Here is a 23,176-nt window from a genome sequence, read left to right as displayed (position 1 = left end):
CAATGGATGCAGAATCACCCAGGGGTTGAAAGATTTTCAGGAATTTGTGGAATGTAGAATTGAGGTTAAAATCATGTTGTGGAGGCACCAGTGTTGGATTAGGTTGGACTACCATGCCTTGGCTGAACACTTCGATTAGATTAGATTCCCTACAGTGTGGAAACAGGCCCTTTGGCCCAACAAGTCCACACCAACCCTCCGAACAGTAACCCACCCAGATCCATTTCCCTCTGACTAATGCACCTAACACTATGGGCAATTTAACATGGCCAATTCACCTGACCTGCACATCTTTGGATTATAGGAGGAAACCAAAGCACACAGAGAAAACCCACACAGACACGGGAAGAATGTGCAAAAACCTGGGACTTTGGAGCTGTGAGACAGCAGTTCTAACTACTGAGCCACCGTGCCCTTTCCACTCTGCTAAGCACATGCTGGACCTGGGCCTCCTCCATCACCGCTCCCTTCAGAACCCTGATGCTTCTGTCAATATTCCTTCCCACCTATCCACTACACCCTCCTCTCTGACCTATCATCTTCATCCTCACCTCCATCCACCTATTGCACTCTGGGCTACCATCCCCCCATCACCACCCCCCTCCTAGTTATTTCTCCCCCACCGCCGAGGCTCCCAGCCTCATTCCTGATGAAGGGCTTTTGTCTGAAACGTCAATTTTCCTGTTCTTCAGATGTTGCCTGACCTGCTGTGCTTTTCCAACACCACTCTAATCTTGACTCTGATCTGCAATACTCACCATCGCAAAGTTAAAAAAAATCACACAACACCAGGTTATAGTCCAACATGTTTATTTGCCAGTACAAGCTTTTGGAGTGCTGTTCTTTCATCAGGTACCCAGTGGGGCAGGATCATTGATCTTTTACAATAAATTCTGTGTACAAAGTGTCATACAAACTGATGCAATGTATTGAACAAACCTAGATTGCTGTTAAATATTGAATTGAATTGAATTTATTGCCACGTGTACCAAGGCACAGTGAAAAGCTTTGTCTTATGAGCAATACAGGCAGATCATGGAGTTAAATAGCATAGATAGTAAATAATAGGTAAACAGAGGCAAAAACCAAACATAGGTACAGGCGAATGCTAAGCGTTTGTGAGTCTATTCAGTATTCTAACAACAGTAGGGTAGAAAATGTTTCAAAACCAGCTGGTGTATGTGTTCAGGCTTCTGTACCTTCTCCCCAATGGTGCAGATTGTAGAAAAACATTGCCAGGGTGGGATCGATCTTTGAGAATGCTGACAGCGGGCCTGGCAAATGGATTTTTTCAATGGGAGGTTGTTGTATGTGATTGTCCAGGCCAAGTTCACCACTCTCTGTAACCGTCTCCGATCTTGAATGTTACAGTTGACATACCAGGTCAAGACAGAGTGGTCTCAATGACGCACCTATAAAAGTTGGCAAATCTTCTCATCTGCCTGAGAAAGAAGAGATTTTGTTGGGCCTTTGTAACCAGTGCGTTCACATGAACAGTCCAAGAAAGCTTGTTGTTGATGACCACCTCCAAGAGCTTGACACTCTTTCCACCTCTGCGCTGTTAATGTGTAAGGGGGCATGAGTAACATCTCGCTGAAAATTAATGAGGTCCTTGGTTTTGCCAGCATTGAGAGCCAGGTTGTTCTCACTGCACCATTTTTCCAGGTCTTCCACCTCCCAACTGTAGTCTGTTTCATCGCCATCTGAGATTCGACTAACTATGGTGGTGTCATCAGTGAACTTATAAATGGCATTAGTCTGGTATTTGGCAATGCAGTCATGGGTATACAGTGAGTCCAGTCAGGGGCGGACTAGAGACACCTGGGGAGTATTAATGAGGATGAAATATTATCCCCAATCTTCACCGATTGTGGCCTGTGGGTATGGAAACTGTGGATCCAGTTGCACAGGGTTGGGCTTAGTCCAAGATCATTAAGTTTAGTAACCAGTCTCGCAGAGATAACAGTTTGAAAGCTGAACTGTAGTCAATGAGTAGGATTCTTACATATATGTCCTTGATGTAAAGATGTTCTAGGAAGAAGTGAAGGGCAAGTGAAATGGCATCTGACATGGATCTGTTGGTCCGATGAGCAAATTGGAGTGGGTCAAGTGTAGTGGGGAGGCTGGAGTTAATTAATGCCATGACCGGCCTTTCAAAGTACTTCATGAGTGAGTGAGTGCAAGAGAGAGAGAATGTGCAGGTGTTTGGTAGAGTGTGTACGCAAGTGTGACGAAGCATATGCCTCTATACAAGAGGGTGCGCGTGTTTCAACATTTACACTCCCTCTCGCGCTCACTCACTCACTATGGGGTGAATTTGCATTTGCAGATACATTCTATTTTGTTCAAAAAGCACACAATCTGTAGGGAATTAGTCCATGAGACATTTTATAAAGTCCTACTTTGACAATAGAACCGCTCTGACTCAACACTGGGATACAGACTAACCTCACACATTTAATGCATTGTCTGAGCTGAGATAAAATTTTATAAAAAAAGGTGATAAGTTATCTCGGGACTGTGACTTGAAAGAAATTCTAGGATCACCTTTGAAATTAAGACAATAAATGCTTGTTGATTATATAACAACAAAAAAACTTGACTTCAATGATAAAGCAAGAAACATTAGGATTGCCATCATTATTGTCCATGTAACTTAAAAAACAAGCTTCTTCATTAACAGGTAGAGTGTAGTGGGGTCACATGTAGTGTGGCATAAACCCCAGAACCCAGTTGAGGCCATCCTCATGGGTACTAAACCTGGCTATGTGACTCTGCATTGTTACGTATCCTAAAGTCCACCTGGGAGGATGGTCATCCAAAAATTCAAAGTCGAATGTCCTTGATTGCTGAAGTGTTTCCCAACTGGGAGGGCACATCTCTGTCAGGCAATTGTTGCACGGTATCCATTCATCCAATGTCATAGCATCTGCTTGGTCTCGCCAATATCAGATCTGCCATATGTTATTGTCAAAGCAAGCTGACCTAATCTTGTTCATATGTTCATGGCTCATGTGTTGTTCAAATCATTGGTTGCACCAGTGTTGTCTATGCCAAAACACTCCTGGCTGCACTTCAACATTCGCCCTTCCAAATAATTCAGGTCATTAAAATACTGCTTCAGAGTCGTAACTTACATTAAGGCTGGCTCACTTATCAGCCAAGTACACTCACTGAGTTAAAAACCAAAAGAACTGCAGATGCTGTAAGTCAGAAACAAAATCAGATCATTGTGAGGAACAGTCATTCGATATGAAACGTTAACTCTGATTTCTCTCCACAGATGCTGCAAGACCTGGTGAGTGACTGCAGCAATTTCTGTTTTGGGCATTCACTGAGTTACAGTGGCTTCTTGTCAAACAATAGCTTGCTTTTAAAATGTTCTTGTATCAAATCCATTTATGGCCTCACCTCTCTGAATCTATGGAATCTCCTCCGAGCTCATAACCCTCAACAACATCTGCACTCCTCTAACTCTGGCATCTTAAGAATCCCCAATTATAATCACTTCAGCATCAGTGATTGTGCTTTCAGTTGCATGTGCTGAAATCTCTGCCTCCCTATCTTACTCTCTGCCTTTAAGACAACTTTTCTCAGAATGTAACCTCTTTCCTCTGAAAAGCAATTGAGTGAACAATTCCTGTAACTGTTTCTCATGCAATGTGGCTTCTTGTCCTCAGTTGAAGCTACAGCACTGTCCTAAAGCCCACATTGAAAATCCCACTTATATTTCTGCTGCTGAAATGACCAAATACCAGAGGTTTTAGTTTGCCCCTTGCATTCTCAAGAGATCCTAGTTTGCCCATTGTCTTCTCACAGCTAATACAAATCAACTGATCCCTTTTCTCAGATCAAATTTTTTGAAAAGTAAAACTGGTCATACTATTGGTTGTGGTACACTAATTCTTTGTAAATAAGCCTTTACCACTGAACACAAGCACATTTTTATTTGCAATGAGAAGTTCAATTACCTGTATACCCATTTTGTACCTATTATTAAAAGTACTTTCTTTTTACTTAATAGCCAGTTTATAAAATATTCTTTTGTTTCACATAGTGAGGCAAATACTTTTCCTTAGGCAGTTACTTTTCTATACAATCTCCTTTAAAACAGGGGAAACTAGAAATGTAAGGCAATAAATGCTTGCTGATTATTTAACAACAAAAAAACTTGATTTCAATGATAAAGCAAGAAACATTCGGATTGCCATCATTATTGTCCATGTAACTTAAAAAGCAAGCTTCTTCATTAACAGGTAGACTCTGGAATCTACTTCAAAGCCGTGTAAGTTATTCGCATCACCTTGAAGCCTCATCAGTAGACCTCCATATGATACATAGGCTGATCTGAAAAGAGGGAAAATCCACAATGAGTATTTCTGCATCAATTTCAAGAAATTTTAATGTAAAACAATGTCTCTGCTTTCACAGTCTCTAAGCATATAGGATATATTTACCAACAAGCTGAGGTACTAGTATCAGAAGTCATTTAATCAAACGTATTATTGAACATACTACCAGTTGATCAGCATTGTATCTATTGGCCAAAATGACCACCATCTTCGTACCAGAATACTGTGACAGTAGCATGTCCTGTTCATAGTATTCACGACGAATCCTTGATGAATTCTATCAGCAACAACCGCAAAATATGCAATACCCAAATCTAGAAGGGGAAATCTAGATAAATAGCAAACCATTGCCTCTGGGTTCACTGTCATCTTTAATAATAAAACAATCATGGGATGTGGGCATTGCTAGGTTGGCTAGCATTTATTTTTTGTCCTTAGTCGCTTTTGAGAAGGTAGTGTTCAGCCAACTTCGTGAACTACTGCAGTCTATTTGGTGTGGGTACATCTACAATACTGTTGGGCAGGGATTTTAAGCAGCAACACTGAAGGAATGGCAATTTATTTACAAATTTGCATGGTGAGTGGCTTAAAAAGAAATTTGCAGGTGGTGGTGTTCCCATGTATCTGCTGCCCTCATCCTTCTACATGGCAATGGTTGTGGGTTTGGATGTTGCAGTGTAAGGAGTCTCAGTGAATTGTTGCAGTTAATCTTGTATATGGTAAATACAGTTGCTACTGGGCTTCAGTGGTGGAGTGCTCATGGACATAGTGCTTATCAGTCAAGCACCTTTGTCTTGGATGATGTCAAGCTCGAATGTTGTTGAAGTTGCACTCATCACTCAAGTGATGAATACTTTAATCACACTCCAGTCTTGTGCCTTGTAGATGGCAGACAAGCTTTAATGAGTCAGGAAGCGAGTTACTTGCTGCAAGATTTCTCACCTCTGACCTGTTCTTGTAGCCACAGGATTTATGTTCACCAGTCCACTTCAGCTTATGGCCAATGAATATTGGGGAGTTTGGTACAGAGGAACCCTGATTATCCGGCATTCGATTAACCAAATTTCGATTATCCAAACAAGATTGCAAGATCCCGACGCTTGGCTAAGTTATCCAGCATTCGATTAACCGAACAAAACACTGCCACCTGTGTCCTTTGGATAATCAAAGTTCCTCTGTAATAGTAATGCCACTTAACATTAAGGAATACTGGTTAGATATTCTCTTATTAAAGACTGTCAATGTCTAGCACTTATATGGCAAAAAGAATGTTACTTGCTACTTGTCAATCCAAATCTGGATATTATCCAGAGTTCAGCATCCAAGAAGTTGTGAATGGTGCTGAACATTGTACAATTATCAGTAAATAGTTCCAACTCTGATCTTATGATGGAGTAAAGGTCATTGATGAAGCAGCTGAAGATGGTTGGGCTGAGACAACTACTCTCAGGAACTCTGAAGCAATGTTCCCGAGCTAACACCCCACCTCCGCCCGCCTTGCCCATGTTTAACCTGATGTCTTCACGTTGCATGGAATGTGGAGATGTGGAGACAATTTTGACAACCCTCAGGGAAAGACCTTCCCAACTGTATCTCGTTGTACTACTATCTCTGCTGAGCATGTCCTGCTGTTGGGACCCATGAAAGTGATGATATTGTCTGAGTCATGGTATGTAAGTTATAGTTGCGTGAATATGACGATGTTATGCATCTGCATGATTCAGCTGTTAGACACAGTTCTCCCAATTAATCACTAGCCTTCAGATAGTAATAAGGAGGACTTTGCAGGGTTGACAGTGCTGAGATTATCATTGTTGTTTCCAGTGCCAAGATCACTATCAGATGGTCCATCAGTTTTAGTCCTTTTTTGCGATTTTTGTTTCAATAGTTGATATAATTGAATTGACTTGTATGAATGGCAATTGAAGACTTAACCAGTTAAGCGTCAACCATATTGCTGTGGGTCTGGAGTCACATATGTGCCAGAACAGCTAAGCACACAAAAGACATTAGTGAACCAGATGGGTTTTTAATTATTTAATAATTTTGAGTTCATTATTCAAATTTTAATTCCAGATTTTATTGAATTCAAATTCCACAATCTGCTGTGGTGGGATTTCAACACAAGTATCCAGAATACTACTTGGATCTTGGGATTACTCATCCAGTAACAATATTACTACACCATCACCTCGCATAGACTAGGGCTGCATCATCACTGAACCTAAAATCCTCAGACTCCTTATCCAACAGTAGACTACACAGGGATGACTACCATCTTCATAAGAATAGCTTGCAACAGATAAGAATTACTAGGTTTGCCAGTAATGTTTATTCTAACATCTTCCTATTCATCACAAACCGCATGCACTTATCCCCAGACTTCTTTCTAATCAGAATTGAACAAAGATTAAGGTATGAAACGATTTGCTCCAAACACCAGTGCACAATGACTAATTTCAGAAAGTACAGTCTGTCCTGATAAGAACCCAGATTTTGAATGATAATTGCATCAAAGGATTTTACCAAATTATCTCAATGACCATGTGTAACATATATTTTTAAGTAATAAAACTCACCATTTAAGAAACATAAAATTTAAGTAAAACATAAAATTGCCTGTATTGTGTTCAGTTTGGCCTCCTTATCTGATGGAGATGATTTTGGCTATTGAGGAAGTTTAAGGCAGGCTTATCTGACTGATTCTTGGGATGGCAAGACTCACACACAAGGAGAGACTGATCGGTTCGAAAAGTTACAGGATCTCATTGGAACCTATGAAATGCTAACAAAATTAGACAGGGAAGATACAAGGAGGATGTTGTCTCTGATTGGGACTGCAGAACCATAGGTCACATTCTAAGGATAAGGGGTAAAGTCAGAGAGTCACAGAGATGTTCAGTTTTGATACAACTCACCCATGCCGACCAGATATCCTAATCTGATCTAGTCCCATTTGCCAACACTTGGCCGATAACCCTCTTCATCTTTCTCATTCATATATCCATCCAGATGCCAATTAAATGTTGTAATTGTACCAGCCTCCCCACTTCCCCTGGCAGCTCCGCAACACCCTCTACATGGAAATGTTGCCCCTTAGGTCTCTTTTATATCTTTACCATCTCACCCTAAACCTATCCCCTCTAGTTCTGGACTCCCCCATCCCAGGGAAAAGACCTTGTCTGTTTATCCTATCCATGCCCCTCATGATTTTATAAACCACTGTAAGGTCACCCCCTCAGCCTCTCCCTATTGCTTAAACCCTCCAAACCTGGCAACATTCTTATAAATCTTTTCTGAATCCTTTCAGATCTCACAGCGTCCTTCAGATAGTAGGGAGACCAGAATTGCATGCAATATTCCAAAAGCGGTCTTTTAGGAATTGTTTCACCTAGGGAGCGGTGAGCCTGTGGAATGTTCTACCACCGCAAACTGTTGAGGCCAAAACACTGAAGAAAGATATAAATACAATTCTTAGGACTAAAGGGATCAAAGAACGTGGGAACAAAGTAGAAACCGGGTAACATGTTCGATTATTAGCTACGATCATGTTGAATGGGAAAGTCAGTTTGGAGGGCCAACTTCTGCTCTTGTATTCTATGTTTCCATTCTGGTTCACATCATTCGATACTTACAGTCTGGTGGCTGCTTCAGTTGAACTCTCATCGCCTTCTATTCTATAAACCTTTCCATACATGACATACTCAAATTGGTCAGCCCTGTTAGAATATAGAAAATACATAACATTTAGTAACATGAGACAATAAATCCCCAGAAACAGAACATACTTTTTTTTTGGACCTAGTTGATCATGAGTTAACTATACCCGAGATTCAATTATTTTATGATTAAAAATCATAAGTGATAGTTTGAAGTAGGTGGCAATTATAAGGTTTAGCAATCAACCTATCAAAACAACATGTCTGCTTTTGCAACCTTTTTAGGCGATAATGAACCAGATACAATCCATGTACTGTATAAAACCGTAATGTTACATATCTGTTCTCCAGTGCTTTCTTCCCATCGACCTATGTGGTTCAGTGTTGTGCAATTTTAAAGGGGATGGAAGAATACAGAGATACAGAGTTTGCATACAGAAATCTTTGTGGATAGTTGCCCTGCTATGGGAAGGATGTTATTACACTGAAAAGGATACAAAAACGATTTACAAGGATGTCACCAAGACTGGAAATTTGAGTTCTAAAGCTAGGCTGGATAGCTGTACTTTTTCACCCTGGAGAGTAGGAGGCAGAGTGGTGACCTTATAGAGGTTTATAAAATCATGAGGAACATGGATAAGGTAAATAGCGAAGGTCTTTTTCCCTCTAGTCTAAAACTAGAGGGTAGAGGTTTAAGTTTAGGGGAGGAAAAGTTTTTTTTTTAAAAAAAGAGACCCGAGAAACAACCTTTTCCACACAGAGGGTGATTCATATATGGAATGAGCTATGGAACAGGAAGTGGTAGAAGTAGGTACAATTATGACAATTAAAGGACATTTGGACAGGTACATGGATAGGAAACATTTAGAGGGCTATGGCCAAATGTAGGTCAATGGAACTAGTTCAGTTGAGGACCCCTGGTCAGCATTGACGAGTTGGGCCAAAGGGTCCGTTATCACTTTCATGTGCTGTTAACAAAACAATTCAGGGTTTTCAGCTTTACAAACAGAGTCTCAGAGTACAAAAGCAAATGAAGTCAGACTATTTGAGATAATTAAAATTGTATGTTTAAATATGCACAAATAACCTCAGAGCAGACAAATGTAGCATGCATGCTCTCTAAGCATGATGATAATGTAGCCAATACTGTCAGCATAATAGGATATGTAGCCAGTCCTGTGATAATCAAGATAAGAATTTCCATTCGTAAAACATGTAACAACTTTCACAACTTGAATCAGCAAACAAAACAGACGGGGGCCATGTTAGGCTCACAGTGGTAACAAACATCCTGGAACTTTTGAAGAGAAAACAAATCAATCTGCAAAGAATGGATGGTCCTGTTTATTATTCAGGATATGTAATGTCATTGATTATTTTCTCACTTACAAGTGATCTTTGACGAGAAGTAAAACAATGTAATTCACTGGGAGATTTGAATCTATAAACTTCCAAGCTGACCACATCAGGAAGAGACCTAGATGAAATTTTCCAAGAATGCCTCACGACCATATGTTCATAAATAAAATCTCTATTAGCTGGACCTCACAAAGCTTTTGGTAGCTGTGTGAAGCACAAGACAAAGAAATGCTATTGATCTTTTCTAAATTGATGGAAAGGCCTCAGCTGGAGTAAGGCGTCAAATTTGGAGTATCACACTCTAGGGGTCTCAACGGTACTGCCCATCCCTCTGGGCTAGGAGTCCCAGGTGCAATTCAGCCCTGCTCTAGGGTGTGTAACAGCATGTCTGAACAGGCATATTACAAACATTTATGAACTCTAAGATGAAGTTCAAGGTCTTGGAGAGGTTGTAGAGATTTACAAGAAAGGCACCTTCAGTTGCCTGGATAGACAACTGTCTGTGATTGTTGTCCTAGCAGCAATGAGGATTAAGAGGAAGTATAATCAAGGTGTTCAAAATCATGAAGGTTAAACCATTCACAGTAGCTGGTAGTTCAGTAACCAGGAAACACAGATTTCAAACCATCACAAACCAAAAAAGTGAGAATAGCAAAACTGTTTCTATCAGTGAGTTACAATGATGTGGAATCCATTTTCTGAAAGAATGATAGACAAAAATTCAATGGCAACTTTCAAAAAAAAGCATAAATATTTGTAAAGACAGCAAGGCCATGAGAAAAGAGTAGAGTGGAACTTAGTAGGTGGCTGTTTCGTACGACTTGCACTGTCAAGATGGGCTCAATGGCCTCTATCTGTACAGTAAGATTTATTATTCTATGTGTACCTCGATGGCCGGTCATCTGTGGGATTATACTCTCCATCATCTGGCGTTCCATCTTCATAAAGAGTACTTGCTATCACAAGACGAAACTTGTCACCTGAAGAAAAGCGTGAAGAGAAAGAAACTTTCAACATGACAGGGGACAACTTTACAACTTGAAAAACTCCTTAGATTATTCTACATACAATCCAAAACTTGAATAAATTCAAACATATTTTCTTTGTCAACAGTCTATTTTACTTCCTTTCAAGAATAGAGTAACTGTATAAATGAGCTGAAAAATGTGTTGCTGGAAAAGCGCAGCAGGTCAGGCAGCATCCAAGGAGCAGGAGAATCGACGTTTCGGGCATAAGTCCTTCTTCAGGAATGAGGAAGGTGTGCCAAGCAGGCTAAGATAAAAGGTAAGGAGGAGGGACTTGGGGGAGGGGCGTTGGGAATGCAATAGGTGGGAGGAGGTTAAGGTGAGGGTGATAGGCCGGAGAGGGGGTGGGGGTCGGAGAGGTCGGGAAGAAGATTGCAGGTCAAGAAGGCGGTGCTGAGTCCAAGGATTGGGACTGAGATAAGGTAGGGGAGGGGAAATGAGGAAGCTGTAGAAATCTAGGTTCATCCCTTGTGATTGGAGGGCTCCTAGGCGGAAGATTAGATTAGATTACTTACAGTGTGGAAACAGGCCCTTCGGCCCAACAAGTCCACACCGACCCGCCGAAGCGCAACCCACCCATACCCCTTACCTAACACTAGGGGCAACTTAGCATGGCCAATTGACCTGACCCGCACATCTTTGGACTGTGGGAGGAAACTGGAGCACCCGGAGGAAACCCACGCAGACACGGGGAGAACGTGCAAACTCCACACAGTCAGTCGCCTGAGGCGGGAATTGAACCCAGGTCCCTGGCGCTGTGAGGCAGCAGTGCTAACCACTGTGCCACCGTGCCGCCCCGACGGGGCGCTCTTCCTCCAGGCGTCGTGTTGCCGTGGTCTGGCGATGGAGGAGGCCAAGGACTGCATGTCCTTGGCAGAGTGGGAGGGGGAGCTAAATGTTCTGCCACGGGGCGGTTGGGTTGGTTGGCGCGGGTGTCCCAGAGGTGTTCTCTGAAATGTTCCGCAAGTAGGCGGCCTGTCTCCCCAGTGTAGAGGAGGCCACGTCGGGTGCAGGTGAATTTGTGATGGATATGGAAGGATTCCTTGGGGCCTTGGAGGGAAGTGAGGGGGGAGGTGTGGGCACAAGTTTTGCACTTCTTGCGGTTGCAGGAGATGGTGCTGGGAGTGGAGGTTGGGTTGGTGGGGGGTGTGGACCTGACAAGGGAGTCGTGGAGGGAGTGGTCTTTCCGGAATGCTGATAGGGGAGGGGAGGAAAATATATCCCTGGTGGTGGGGTCCATTTGGAGCTGGTGGAAATTACGAAGGATGATACGATGTATCTGGAGGTTGGTGGGGTGGTAGGTGAGGACTAGTGGGGATTCTCCAATCGCCACCAGGATAGTACCCCACATGCAGGTCCTTAGCTTCCTCCATCACTAGACCATGGCAACACGACGCCTGGAGGAAGAGTGCCTCATCGTCCGCCTAGGAAGCCTCCAAGCACAAGGGATGAATGTAGATTTCTCCAGTTTCCTCATTTCCCCTCCCCCCACCTTATCTCAGTCCCAACCCTCGGACTCAGCACCGCCTTCTTGACCTGCAATCTTCTTCCGACCTCTCCGCCCTCACCCCCTCTCTGGCCTATTACCCTCACCTTAATCTCCTTCCACCGATCGTATTCCCAACGCCCCTCCCCCAAGTCTCTCCTCCCTACTTTTTATCTCAGCCTGCTTGGCACACCCTCCTCATTCCTGAAGAAGGGCTCACGCCTGAAACGTCGATTCTCCTGTTCCTTGGAATCTGCCTGACCTGCTGCGCTTTTCCAGCAACACATTTTTCAGCTTTGATCTCCAGCATCTGCAGTCCTCACTTTCTCCTAACTCTATAAATGAGTTTACTAATATTCTCTACTTAAAATCTATGTAAGACTTGTATGTACATCAAAAAAGTACAAACTTTTTTTTTACATCTGAGGAACACTATAAATGTTATGAAACCAAAACACAACCAAGCAAAGCATTTCTAAATGTCCTTACATCAATACACCGAAGATTTTCAACTCCTGAAAAACCTAAACATTTTCATAAGACCAATGTAATGAAAAACAAATTTCATATGATAAATCTTCACTACATTCCAGCACGCAACTCTTAGTGATAACTTATACCACTGAGCCCAATTCATGAAACTGAAGGACACAATTATCAAAAAGCAATTTTGGAGGAACCAGTTTGGATTTTATCAAATCGGATACCAGCTCAGCAAATTGCACTGGATGTGTGAACACCAATATAATCTCAAATAAGATAGTCTTCACAATAGCTATAATTACTACAAATATGTGTTTCTAATCTTTTGTAACTTTAAAAATTCTACTGGTAATGACAGCCTGGTATCCAGAAGTAATAAGACCTTGGGGTACAACTGAAAGTTGTCCAACCCTGCCACTTTTAGTATACTAGGAGAAATTGCCACTTTTGCAGCACTGCAGGTGTCAAATGGAAAGACCTTTCAATTCTTCCATAATAGCAATGTTGCTTGAGCTGGATTGGAACTGAACTGGAATTTTTAAGCACAGTACCACAAAAATGTGTTAATTGAAATTCTTACCTAGTTCAACAGGGTAAATCTGAATGTTTACATCAAGTATTAGATCCATTTTAAAGGATTCACTTTCACAGTGTAAGCGAGAAACTGTAAAAACAGCAGAAAAGTTCTATTATTTGCCAAAGGTATCTAAATATTACTTTTAGTCATCAGTTTATCTGAACTATCTGCTGCACAATCAAACACTATCTTTTTGTCAGAGTAATATTTTTGTTATGATTGAACATTTATTAGTTCATGTTTTTTTGCACTATAGTACATCCTTCTCATTAAAAATACATAAAATACAAGGCAACCCAAAGTGCACCAAATTAATTCAAGCAGAAAATGCCAGGTTTCGGCAACAGCATTTTGCAGGATGTTGTTAAATTGGGGAATGCACTAAAAATTGGCAGGTGGAATTCAACAACTTATATTTAGATAACATTGTTCATATAGGAAACAGTAATTTGGACAATCAAAAGGTTGCTCAGAGTTATGTTTTGGAAACATCTTAAGGGATAAATGGGAGGTAGAAGTTAGAGAGAGGTTTAGTAAGAGAACTCCAGAACAGAGTCAGAGACTATGTAACATAATTTGCAACAACAAAAAAAGTCGAAGAAGCTCAAGAGGCCAGAGATAAACAAATCCAGGTATAACAGTCACAGAGGTGTACAGCATGGAAACAAGACTCTTCAGTCCATCTTGTCCATAACAACCAGATATCCTAAATTAATCTTGTCCCAGTTGCCAGCAGTTGGCCAATATTCCTCTAAACCCTTCCTATTCATTTACCCAATCAGATGTTGTAACTGTAAATGTTATAATTGTGCCAGCCTTCAGCACTTCCTTTGACAGTTCATTCCATACATGCACCACTCTTCTTGTGAAAAAGTTGCCCATTAGGTCCCTTTTAAACCTTTCCCATCTTACCCTAAACCTATGCCCTCGAATTATGGATTCCCCCACCCAGACGTGTTAAAAGGACGTAGGATGGAATTAAAATGTTCAGGAGGGGTAGGCCAATGGAAGGATTGGAAAATAAGGATGTGAATTTTAAAATCAAGGCATTGCTGAAACAGCAAACAACATAGGTAAGTGAGGACAGGGGTGATGTGAAGAAAAGGATTTTGTGCAAGTTAGAACATGAGCAACAGAAATGACTTCAAGTTTACAGAATATGGGAAGTCAACCAGGAAGCCTTCTAAGTAATCAAATTCTGCAGTAATAAAGTTATGAATGAGAGTTTTAACAGCAGATAAATTGAGGCAAATGTTTACAAGGTGTGAGGTGATGCCCTTAAGTTTAAAAAGTTACTAAATTCAGAACAGAAGTAGTTTTGTTGTGGAGGAAGAGCAGAAATATTTAAGGATATGGATTTATAGCCAATTAAAACCAGTATATTGGTTAAAAAAACAAAAGTTAATGAAAATTCAGGTTTTACCATAAAAGATATATTATGAATAAAACAATAGGTGCTGATGACTATTATATACAAACTATAATAAGACATTAATGCCTATGAGGAAACAGAGATAGATTTAAAAATTGGATACAGACTTGAAAGAACACAAATTTGAGGCAACATAATGTTAATTTAAAATTATTGAAGAATGATACAGATATATATAAGCTGTTTCAACTACTTTAATGAAAGCGTGCTTGTGCCTGTTTTCTATGGCAGAAGATGAATTAAGTAAAATTAAACCTAATTATTAAGGTCACTCTTTGGAGGAATGTTGGAATCCCAAATGCAAAAGACGACAGGAGATTTTTGAATTGTTACGAAGCTGTGGGAATTCACATCCAGTATTCGTGGCTAAGGAAGTGGGGGGGGGGGGGGGAATACCCGTGGGTAGACTGAGTACTGAATGTACAATTACGAACAAGTGTATGTGTAACAAAATCTTTGAACAGGTTGACTGGAAAAATAGGATACGGCTTTTTAAAAAAAAAATAAACATTTAAATGAAAAAGCTAGGAAGAGGGCCTGTAAACGTGATCTAAATTATTGCCTACTGCCGTGGAAGCAGCAATAGGGTTTGTTCGGTGCGAACTGGGGCTTTTACAAACTTCAGGAAAACACATGTACAACATTACAGGAACTGGTCAAAGCGATGAACTAGATACTGTGTATTACACGATGCACTGGAAGATTGTGAAGAGTTTGAGTTAAAAGTGGACGACCAAGGCTGGATGGCTGTGCTCTGTTCCCTCCCCCGTGTTAGAGCTGAGCTCCCTGAGCCCATTCTCACGCAGCACAGTTCACCTCTTCTCCTTACCTCTGTCAAACTTTATACCTTCCGGGTCAATATCCTTCACATCAAAGATATCCTCAAATAAAATTCCTGCCATCCTTGTGCAAACAAAATCACAGTTAACTTCTAGCAAACACAAGCAAGATAATTTCAAACTCCTGCCGAACAGGCCACGACAGATTTCTCACAGTATGCCGGGATACTGGCAGACCTGCTTTGCCTCCCGGCAGACTGGCACCAGTACTGTGTGAGCATTTGACCGTTGTCCCGCCATCTTTAATCAAGGCATTATTTTTGTGTTTCACAATACAGTGTAGTGTTTAGATTAGATTCTCTACAGTGTGGAAACAGGCCCTTTGGTCCAACCAGTCCACACCGACACTCTGAAGATGAACCCATTTCACTCTAAATAATGCACCTAACACTGTGGGCAATTTCGCATGGCCAATTCACTTGACCTGCACATCTTCAGATTGTGGGAGGGAACCAGAGCATCCGGAGGAAACCTACACAGACATGGGGAAAATGTGCAAACTCCACACAGACAGTCGCCCAAGGCTGGAATCAAACCTGGGACCCTGGTGCTGTGAGGCAGCAGTGTTGACCACTGAGCCACCGTATCCCTAACTGAAAGTTTTTTTCTTAATGTAAATAAATCAGTTTAGTTCTTTTAGGTCTCTCTGTTTTTAACTGTATTTTAAACATTGATTGAGATATATCAAAAATATGGCAGGTGCTATAAATCTGAAATATATAAATTGTTTGAAATATCTCTTGGTCTATTAGCCAGCAATGGACACAGAAATAGACTTAGAGTCATAGTGATGTACAGCATGGAAACAGACCCTTCGGTCCAACCCATCCATGCCGACCAGATTTCCCAACCCAATCGAGTCCCACCTGCCAGCACCCGGCCCATATCCCACCAAACCCTTCCTATTCATATACCCATCCAAATGCCTCTTAACTGTTGCAATTGTACCAGCCTCCACCACATCCTCTGGCAGCTCATTCCATACACGTACCATCCTCTGCATGAAAAAGTTGCCCCGTAGGTCTTTTTTATATCTTTCTCCTCTCACCCTAAACCTATGCCCTCTAGTTCTGGACTCCCCGACCCCAGGGAAAAGACTTTGTCTATTTATCCTATCTATGCCCCTCAGAATTTTTTAAACCTCTAGAAGGTCACCCCTCAGACTCCGACATTCCAGGGAAAACAGCCCCAGCCTGTTCAGCCTCTTTCTGTAGCTCAGATCCTCCAACCCTGCCAACATCCTTGTAAATCTTTTCTGAACCCTTTTAAGTTTCACAACATCTTTCCGATAGGAAGGAGACCAGAATTGCATGCAATATTCCAACAGTGGCCTAACCAATGTCCTGTACAGCCGCAACATGACCTCCCAACACCTGTACTCAATACTCTGACCAATAAAGGAAAGCATACCAAACGTCTTTTTCACTATAATCTACCTGCGACTCCACTTTCAAAGAGCTATGAACCTGCACTCCAAGGTCTCTTTGTTCAGCAACACTCCCTAGGACCTTACCATTAAATGTATAAATCCTGCTAAGATTTGCTTTCCCAAAATGCAGCACCTCACATTTATCTGAATTAAACTCCATCTGCCACTTCTCAGCCCATTGGCCTATCTGGTCCAGATCCTGTTGTAATCTGAGGTAACCCTCTTCGCTGTCCACTACACTTCCAATTTTGGTGTCATCTGTAAACATACTAACTGTACCTCTTATGCTTGCATCCAAATCATTTATGTGAATGACAAAAAGTAGAGGGCCCTGCACCGATCCTTGTGGCCTCCACTGGTCATAGGTCTCCAGTCTGAAAAACAACCCTCCACCACCACCCTCTGTCTTCTCCCTTTGAGCCAGTTCTGTATCCAAATGGCTAGTTCTCCCTGTATTCCATGAGATCTAACTTTGCTAATCAGTCTCCCGTGGGGAACCTTGTCGAACGCCTTACTGAAGTCCATATAGATCTATCTCTTCTTGCAGCCTTCAGGACCAAATGGGCCTTCCAAGTCCACACTTGCTGGATTCAAAACTGGGCTCAGCATTCTTCCTGGAAACAGCATTCACCCACATCTGTTAACCGCCTGCAACAGTCAGTCACTCCACCATCAACAGTAAACCCGATGAGCTATCTGATGAAGGAGCAGCATTCCAAAAGCTAGTGCTTCCAAATAAGCCTATTGGACTATATCCTAGTCTTGTTGATTTTTACTTTGTCCGCCCCAGTCCAACACTGACTCCTCCACATCAACAGTGTACTGTATACTGCATCTTGCTAAGTCCCTTTCACCAAAACCTCTACCTGTGACCCACTATGACAAATAACAGGCGCATGTCAGAACATCGCCATCTAACATTTTTCTTTCAAGTCACACACCACCCTGACCAGGAAATATGCCACTTTACCTTCATTGTATCTGGGACAAGGTTTGAGAACTTCGGTACTGTGGGTATGCTGACAACACAAAGACTCTGCTGCCCATGCAATCAGCATGGCCATAAATACTGGCCTTGACAGTGATGTTCACATCCCATGAAGTAATAAGATGATGAATATAACTGGCTTCCTTGCCAGCTTGACCACATTGAGTGTTCAGATGAAGACTCAGTGGGAAAGCTGCTGCCATTGCTACTCAAGTCTTTCCTGGTGAAAAACTTCCTTCTCCAGCTTCAGGCTTTGACCAAACAGAATCAGAGTTGTTTGCCTTTTCTCTTTTCAGTATCAGTGCAGACACATTCCACTGGATAAGTGATTATCAACTGAAAGCTCCAGCACTAAGATCCATATTTAAGAAGAGAGGAAATTCTGAGCAGTTGGAAAATATTATATTTCTCCAAGGGACTGTAGTAAAAGATGTCATGGACAGTTTAAGAGGTGGAGGATAATGTGATGGTTGAAAGCCTTAAGTAGAGACTCTGCCTTTGGATCATGAAAGAGCTTGATTATAGATTTTTGTAGGAATGGTCTCCAATTCTGCTACAATTCACATTGTCAATGATGAATATTAGAACTCTGACATTCAATGCAGGGAATGAATAGTTCCTCTGATAGGAGGCAGTGAGAAAACTGCCAGCATTTTACCTTGAAGAAAGCTTAGGTTACTGCTTTGAAGGCCCTCTTAGATTACAAAATTTGATGGATTATGACCTGTCCCTAGTCTGATTTTGAGGTGTTGTAGAATCTAGTTAATACCATTATATAAGTTATCAGGCTGACCACTTCTTCCTTGTCAGACTATCCTGATGGGGAATGTATTAGTTGAGGCCTTTAATACCCATGGTGAAGAAGAGAGGGCTAGGATCATCACTATAGAACCAACATGAAACGTCAGAGGAATCATGAATGAAAGTTGAAAAACACCAAACAAGGAAGGGTAAAAATAGAAGAAATAAGCTCAATGGGGCAAGAACAGGCTGAAATGACGGATCTGCCTGGAGAGTCGTGATTGTAGATTTTGAGATGGTAGAAGTGAGTTGTATGAGGCTGAGGGACTATGAGATAGGAGCTGTGGAGAAGAGATCTCTAAACAAGATAAGGTCACTAATAGTCCTTGAGACTACAACCTAATATTCAATAATCAATGTAGGGTCATGATCCGGGGAGAGATAGGATGAAGTGCCTGAAAGTTGGCACTCAACCTCTGCTAGGTAACGGTTAGCATTCCAGATGACAACCACACAACCCTTATTGATAGGTTTGATAACAAGCCTCAAGGGAATGGAGTTCAGCAAGTTCACAGGGGACAGGCTAGTGTGGGTGAGGGGATCACAGAAATTAAGGTAGTCAATGGTAAGCCAGCAGTTCTCAATGAAGAAATGAAGTGCTCGCAAAGGGCCAAATGAAGGGGTCCAGGTGGAGGGGTTCACCAGAGATGGGTGAAAGTGTCTTTGTGGTTGGGAGATGATTCCTGTCCAAGCTCATGGGCATAGAGGCAAAAACAACAGAAGAGTTCAGTATCATATTGTACCTGAAATTCATTGAGGGGGGTATGTCCTTTGCTGAGCATACATCGTTTGGTATCAGAGAGGGGGACATAGGAACATAGGAATTGGAGCAGGAGTAGGCAATTCAGCCCTTCCAGCACATTCCAACATTTAACATGGTCATGGCTGATCTTATCCTGGTCTCAACAGTACTTTCCTAACTGGTCCCCATAGCCCTTTATCCTGCTTTTCATCAGAAACATGTCTATTTCTTTCTTGAATCTGCTAATTGAACCTGTCTCCACTGCACTTTGGGTCATTGAGTTTCACGGAATCACGACCCTCTGAGAGAAGTAGTTTCTCCTCATCTCAGATTTGAACCTACTCCTCTCACTCTATATCTATGACCTCTTGTTCGAAACTGTCCAACAAAGGGGAACATCTGTTCAACATCCACCTTGTCAGCCCCCTTCAGCATTTTATAGACCTCAGTCAGATTCCCCCCTCATTCTTGTGGACTCCAGCAAGTACAAGCCCAAGCTACTCAACCTTCCTCATTTAACAATCCTTTCATCCCTGAAATTAACCCGGTGAACCTCCTCTGAACTCCCTCCAGTGTCACCACATCCTTCCTCAAGTAAGGAGACCAAAACTGGACACAATAATCCAGATGTGATCTCACCGACACCTTGTATTGTTATATAATTGTAACAATATTTTATTTTTATGATGCAGTCCTTTTGCAATAAATACCAGATTTCATTTGCTTTTCTTATTATATGCTGCACCTGTATATCCATTTTCTGCGATTCTTGCACAGAGATACTCAGATCTCAGATTGTGGGTGGCACGGTGGCACAGTGGTTAGCACTGCTGCCTCACAGCGCCTGAGACCTGGGTTCAATTCCCGACTCAGGCGACAGACAGAACGTGTGGAGTTTGCACGTTCTCCCCGTGTCTGCGTGGGTTTGCTCCGGTTTCCTCCCACAGTCCAAAGATGTGCGGGTCAGGTGAATTGGTCATGCTAAATTGCCCGTAGTGTTAGGTAAGGAGTAAATGTAGGGGTATGGGTGGGTTGCGCTTTGGCGGGTTCGGTGTGGACTTGTTGGGCCGAAGGGCCTGTTTCCACACTGTAAGTAATCTAATCTCTCTGCATGAATGCATTTTGTATCTGCTTCCCATTTGAAGTAATAATTTGTCCTTCTACTTTTGCAGCCAAAATGGACAACCTCGCCCTTATCCACATTCAGCCCCATCTGCCAGATTCTAACCCATTCTCCCAGCCTATCAATATCCAACTGTAAATTCTTTATTTCTTCATCAAAAGGTCAGAGGTTATAGTGAATACTTGGCAAGAGTGGAATGAGATGAAGGAATGGAGTCAGAGGTAAGGGGAGGGGAAGAAGGGTCCAGAGGGAATTGCTTAATAAAATAACATATCACTGTCAACATGACCTACCACAGGTCCACTGTTCTGCAACCTGGCATCTTCCCATCACAGTTCCACGCATCTATATGATAACAGTGTTACTCGCAATAAGTGCATCACGACAGGCTTCAATGATTTCTGGAAATGCTGATTTGAGACTGCAACAGGGAACTGTGGCTGACTGTGCAACTGAAAGTCTGGTCACAATTTCAAGAGATCCACTAAGGAATTGCAGAGATTTACAAATCTGACTCTGTAATTTCAGAACAGAGCTATTATCCTCAGTAGATTTGCATTCACATGGAGGGACAGATAAGCTATAGTAAATGGTCAAAGAAAACTTGGTGCAAAAACATGTAAAATTTCTGCAGTGACTTAGGTTTGCAACCTCTGAACATCTCTCTGGGTTTAACTTTACAGGAACATCAAGGCTAGTAACCTATTAATAGCAGAGTGGGTTGGATTTTTTTAAAGGGGCTATTTGACTGCAAACTTGCCAGATCAAACAAAGTTACTTACAAAGGTTAGTTTCTCAACAGATAAAATACTGTTTCCACAATCTGCCAATATACATAAACTACTCAATAGGGATTATGTGTCATTGATCTATAATTAGTGATGCTAATATTCACTGTACTGTGTGAAGCCATATACTTGAATTACAGAGGCAAACCCATGAAACAGTTTTTCAATCGTATGAAGTATTCTAAAGCAAGAAAGATGCAATCTTTAATGGTTTTAAAAAGACATTTCATTTGGTGTTTGAACATTAGAGTTTATCTCTCCTAGCCTTGTTGCTACTTTCACTATGTTTTACAGATTAAAATAGATAGAAATAGATTAAACGTAGGAAGCTAATGTTATAAAGATATAGTAATGAGAAACTAGTGTGACAGAGAACGGTTTATAATATAATCAATTGTTAAGTTTGGATTATTTGCATGACAGTAACCATCGACAAGGCTTAAGCAGGGGGAGATTAGAGCTGACCAACTTTCTCATATTCTTTGGTGCTGTGTTCCTCACTGTCCAAATAAATTTGGCTCTTAATTAAAGTCAAAGTTTGGGATAAACTTTGTGAATGGATTAAAACAATTGGGTAAACGGTAAGAAAAACTGAAAATATAGTTTTGCATGAGGAGTGGGACTGTCACATCAGACTCGAAATGTTAACTCTGTTTTTCTTTCTCTACAGATGCTGCCAGACCTGCTGAGTTTCTCCAGTGTTCTCAGTGCTTGTTTCAGAGGGCAGCACAGTGGCTCAATGGTTAGCACTGCTGCCTTACACTGGCATAAACCTGAATCTGATTCCAACCTCAGGTGACTGTGTGGAGTTTGCACATCCTCTGTGTGGGTTTCCTTTGGGTGCTCCAGTTTCCTCCCACAGTCCAAAGGTGTGCAGGTTAAGTGGATTGATGCTAAATTGTCCATAGTGCCTGGAGATGTGCTCGATAGGTGGGTTTGCCATGGGAAATGCAGAATTACAGGGATGTGGTTTGTCTGGATGTGATGGTCTTCAGAGGATAGATGTGGGCTTGATGGGCTGAATGGCTTCCTTCCACATTGAAAGGATTCTATGCTGCAAGACTGAGTGCAGAGGCCACTACTATTTCTTATTTACATAAATTACCTGAATACATACACTCATCGGAGTGTGGTCAGGTGTGTATTTTCTTTCCAATTTTGGAGATGGAGTTGAATTGAAAAAAAGACTAATAAATTGTAGAATGAATTGTATAAAATCTGTAAATGATAGATCACTGGCAAAATTGTGACATAGCAGTAAGATATCTACCTCTGAGCCAGGAGGCCTGGATTCAAGATCCATTTCCTTCAGAGGTTTGTTATACTATCTCTGAGCATGATTTGTATGAAGGAGCGACGCTCCGAAAGCTAGTGTGCTTCCAATTAAACCTGTTGGACTATAACCTGGTGTTGTGTGATTTTTAATCTCTGGGCAGGTTGATTAGAAGATATCTTGAACACTGACTGATGAAATTTAGTGCAGAGAACACTTGGAATGTCAAAATAGCAATACAGGTAATGATTTACAGATTTCCATGAGTCTGAGTTGATTTGACACAAAACAAAGCAGAATAGCAATAATGAAAATCAACAAAAGAAAATCAGGCACATAGTGAGGGAACCTCCTGAGTGCATCTCACTTGCAAAGTATTTTTCAGCATTATAAAGTGGTGAGAATGACAGTTCCCCTCTGGAGGTGAGGCAATGGTACCTTGGCTGGTCTAGCTGCTCAGAGCAGGATGGAAAAACTGTGGAAGGGGATTAGTGGTAGGAAATTTGTTAGTGAGGTGAGTAGATAGTTACTTCTCGACTGTAGATGTGTTTCCAGGATGGTATATTGCCTTCTGGGTGCCTACGTCAAGGATGTCACAGAGTGGCTGCAGGGCACACTGAACGGGAGAATGACAGCCAGAGATTGTGGTCCATGTTGTAATTAATGACATAAAGGCTGTAACAGGGAAAATCACAATTGGCCACCTTCTTCATATTCTTTGAAGTGGGTAAATATCACCTTCCAAAAAAAAGGTATTGATGAAGCTCAAAGCCATGGGGATTCAGGTTAAACCCTGGAAATCGATAAAAAGAATTGGACA

At 41.6% G+C, this 23,176-nt stretch overlaps 1 protein-coding gene across 1 annotated transcript; it reads right to left on the bottom strand.

Annotated features, from left to right (window-relative positions):
- Window positions 1-793: 793 nt before the first annotated feature.
- Window positions 794-15,368, bottom strand: polr2h (RNA polymerase II, I and III subunit H). Its single transcript, XM_060834790.1, has 5 exons — window positions 15,203-15,368; window positions 12,945-13,028; window positions 10,257-10,350; window positions 7,988-8,071; window positions 794-4,347 (listed from the first exon to the last, which is right to left on the bottom strand). Exons 1-5 carry the CDS (start codon window positions 15,273-15,275, stop codon window positions 4,230-4,232), a joined length of 453 nt encoding a protein of 150 aa, XP_060690773.1. The 5' UTR covers window positions 15,276-15,368; the 3' UTR covers window positions 794-4,229.
- Between the last annotated feature and the right edge of the window lie 7,808 nt (window positions 15,369-23,176).

Source organism: Hemiscyllium ocellatum, chromosome 13 (genome assembly GCF_020745735.1).
Source record: "Hemiscyllium ocellatum isolate sHemOce1 chromosome 13, sHemOce1.pat.X.cur, whole genome shotgun sequence".
NCBI classification, from domain to species: Eukaryota; Metazoa; Chordata; class Chondrichthyes; order Orectolobiformes; family Hemiscylliidae; genus Hemiscyllium; species Hemiscyllium ocellatum.
Note: the sequence above shows the minus strand (reverse complement) of the source record. Positions and strands in the feature narration are given on the sequence as shown.

Excerpts from the sequence above, each read along its gene's own strand:
- polr2h (XM_060834790.1), bottom strand. The coding sequence starts at position 15,275 with ATGGCAGGAATTTTATTTGAGGATATCTTTGATGTGAAGGATATTGAC. Across the intron at positions 13,029-15,202 it reads AGGTATAAAGTTTGACAGAG|TTTCTCGCTTACACTGTGAA; the intron begins GTAAGGAGAAGA and ends CTGTTTTTACAG. Across the intron at positions 8,072-10,256 it reads ACAGATGACCGGCCATCGAG|GGCTGACCAATTTGAGTATG; the intron begins GTACACATAGAA and ends ATATTCTAACAG.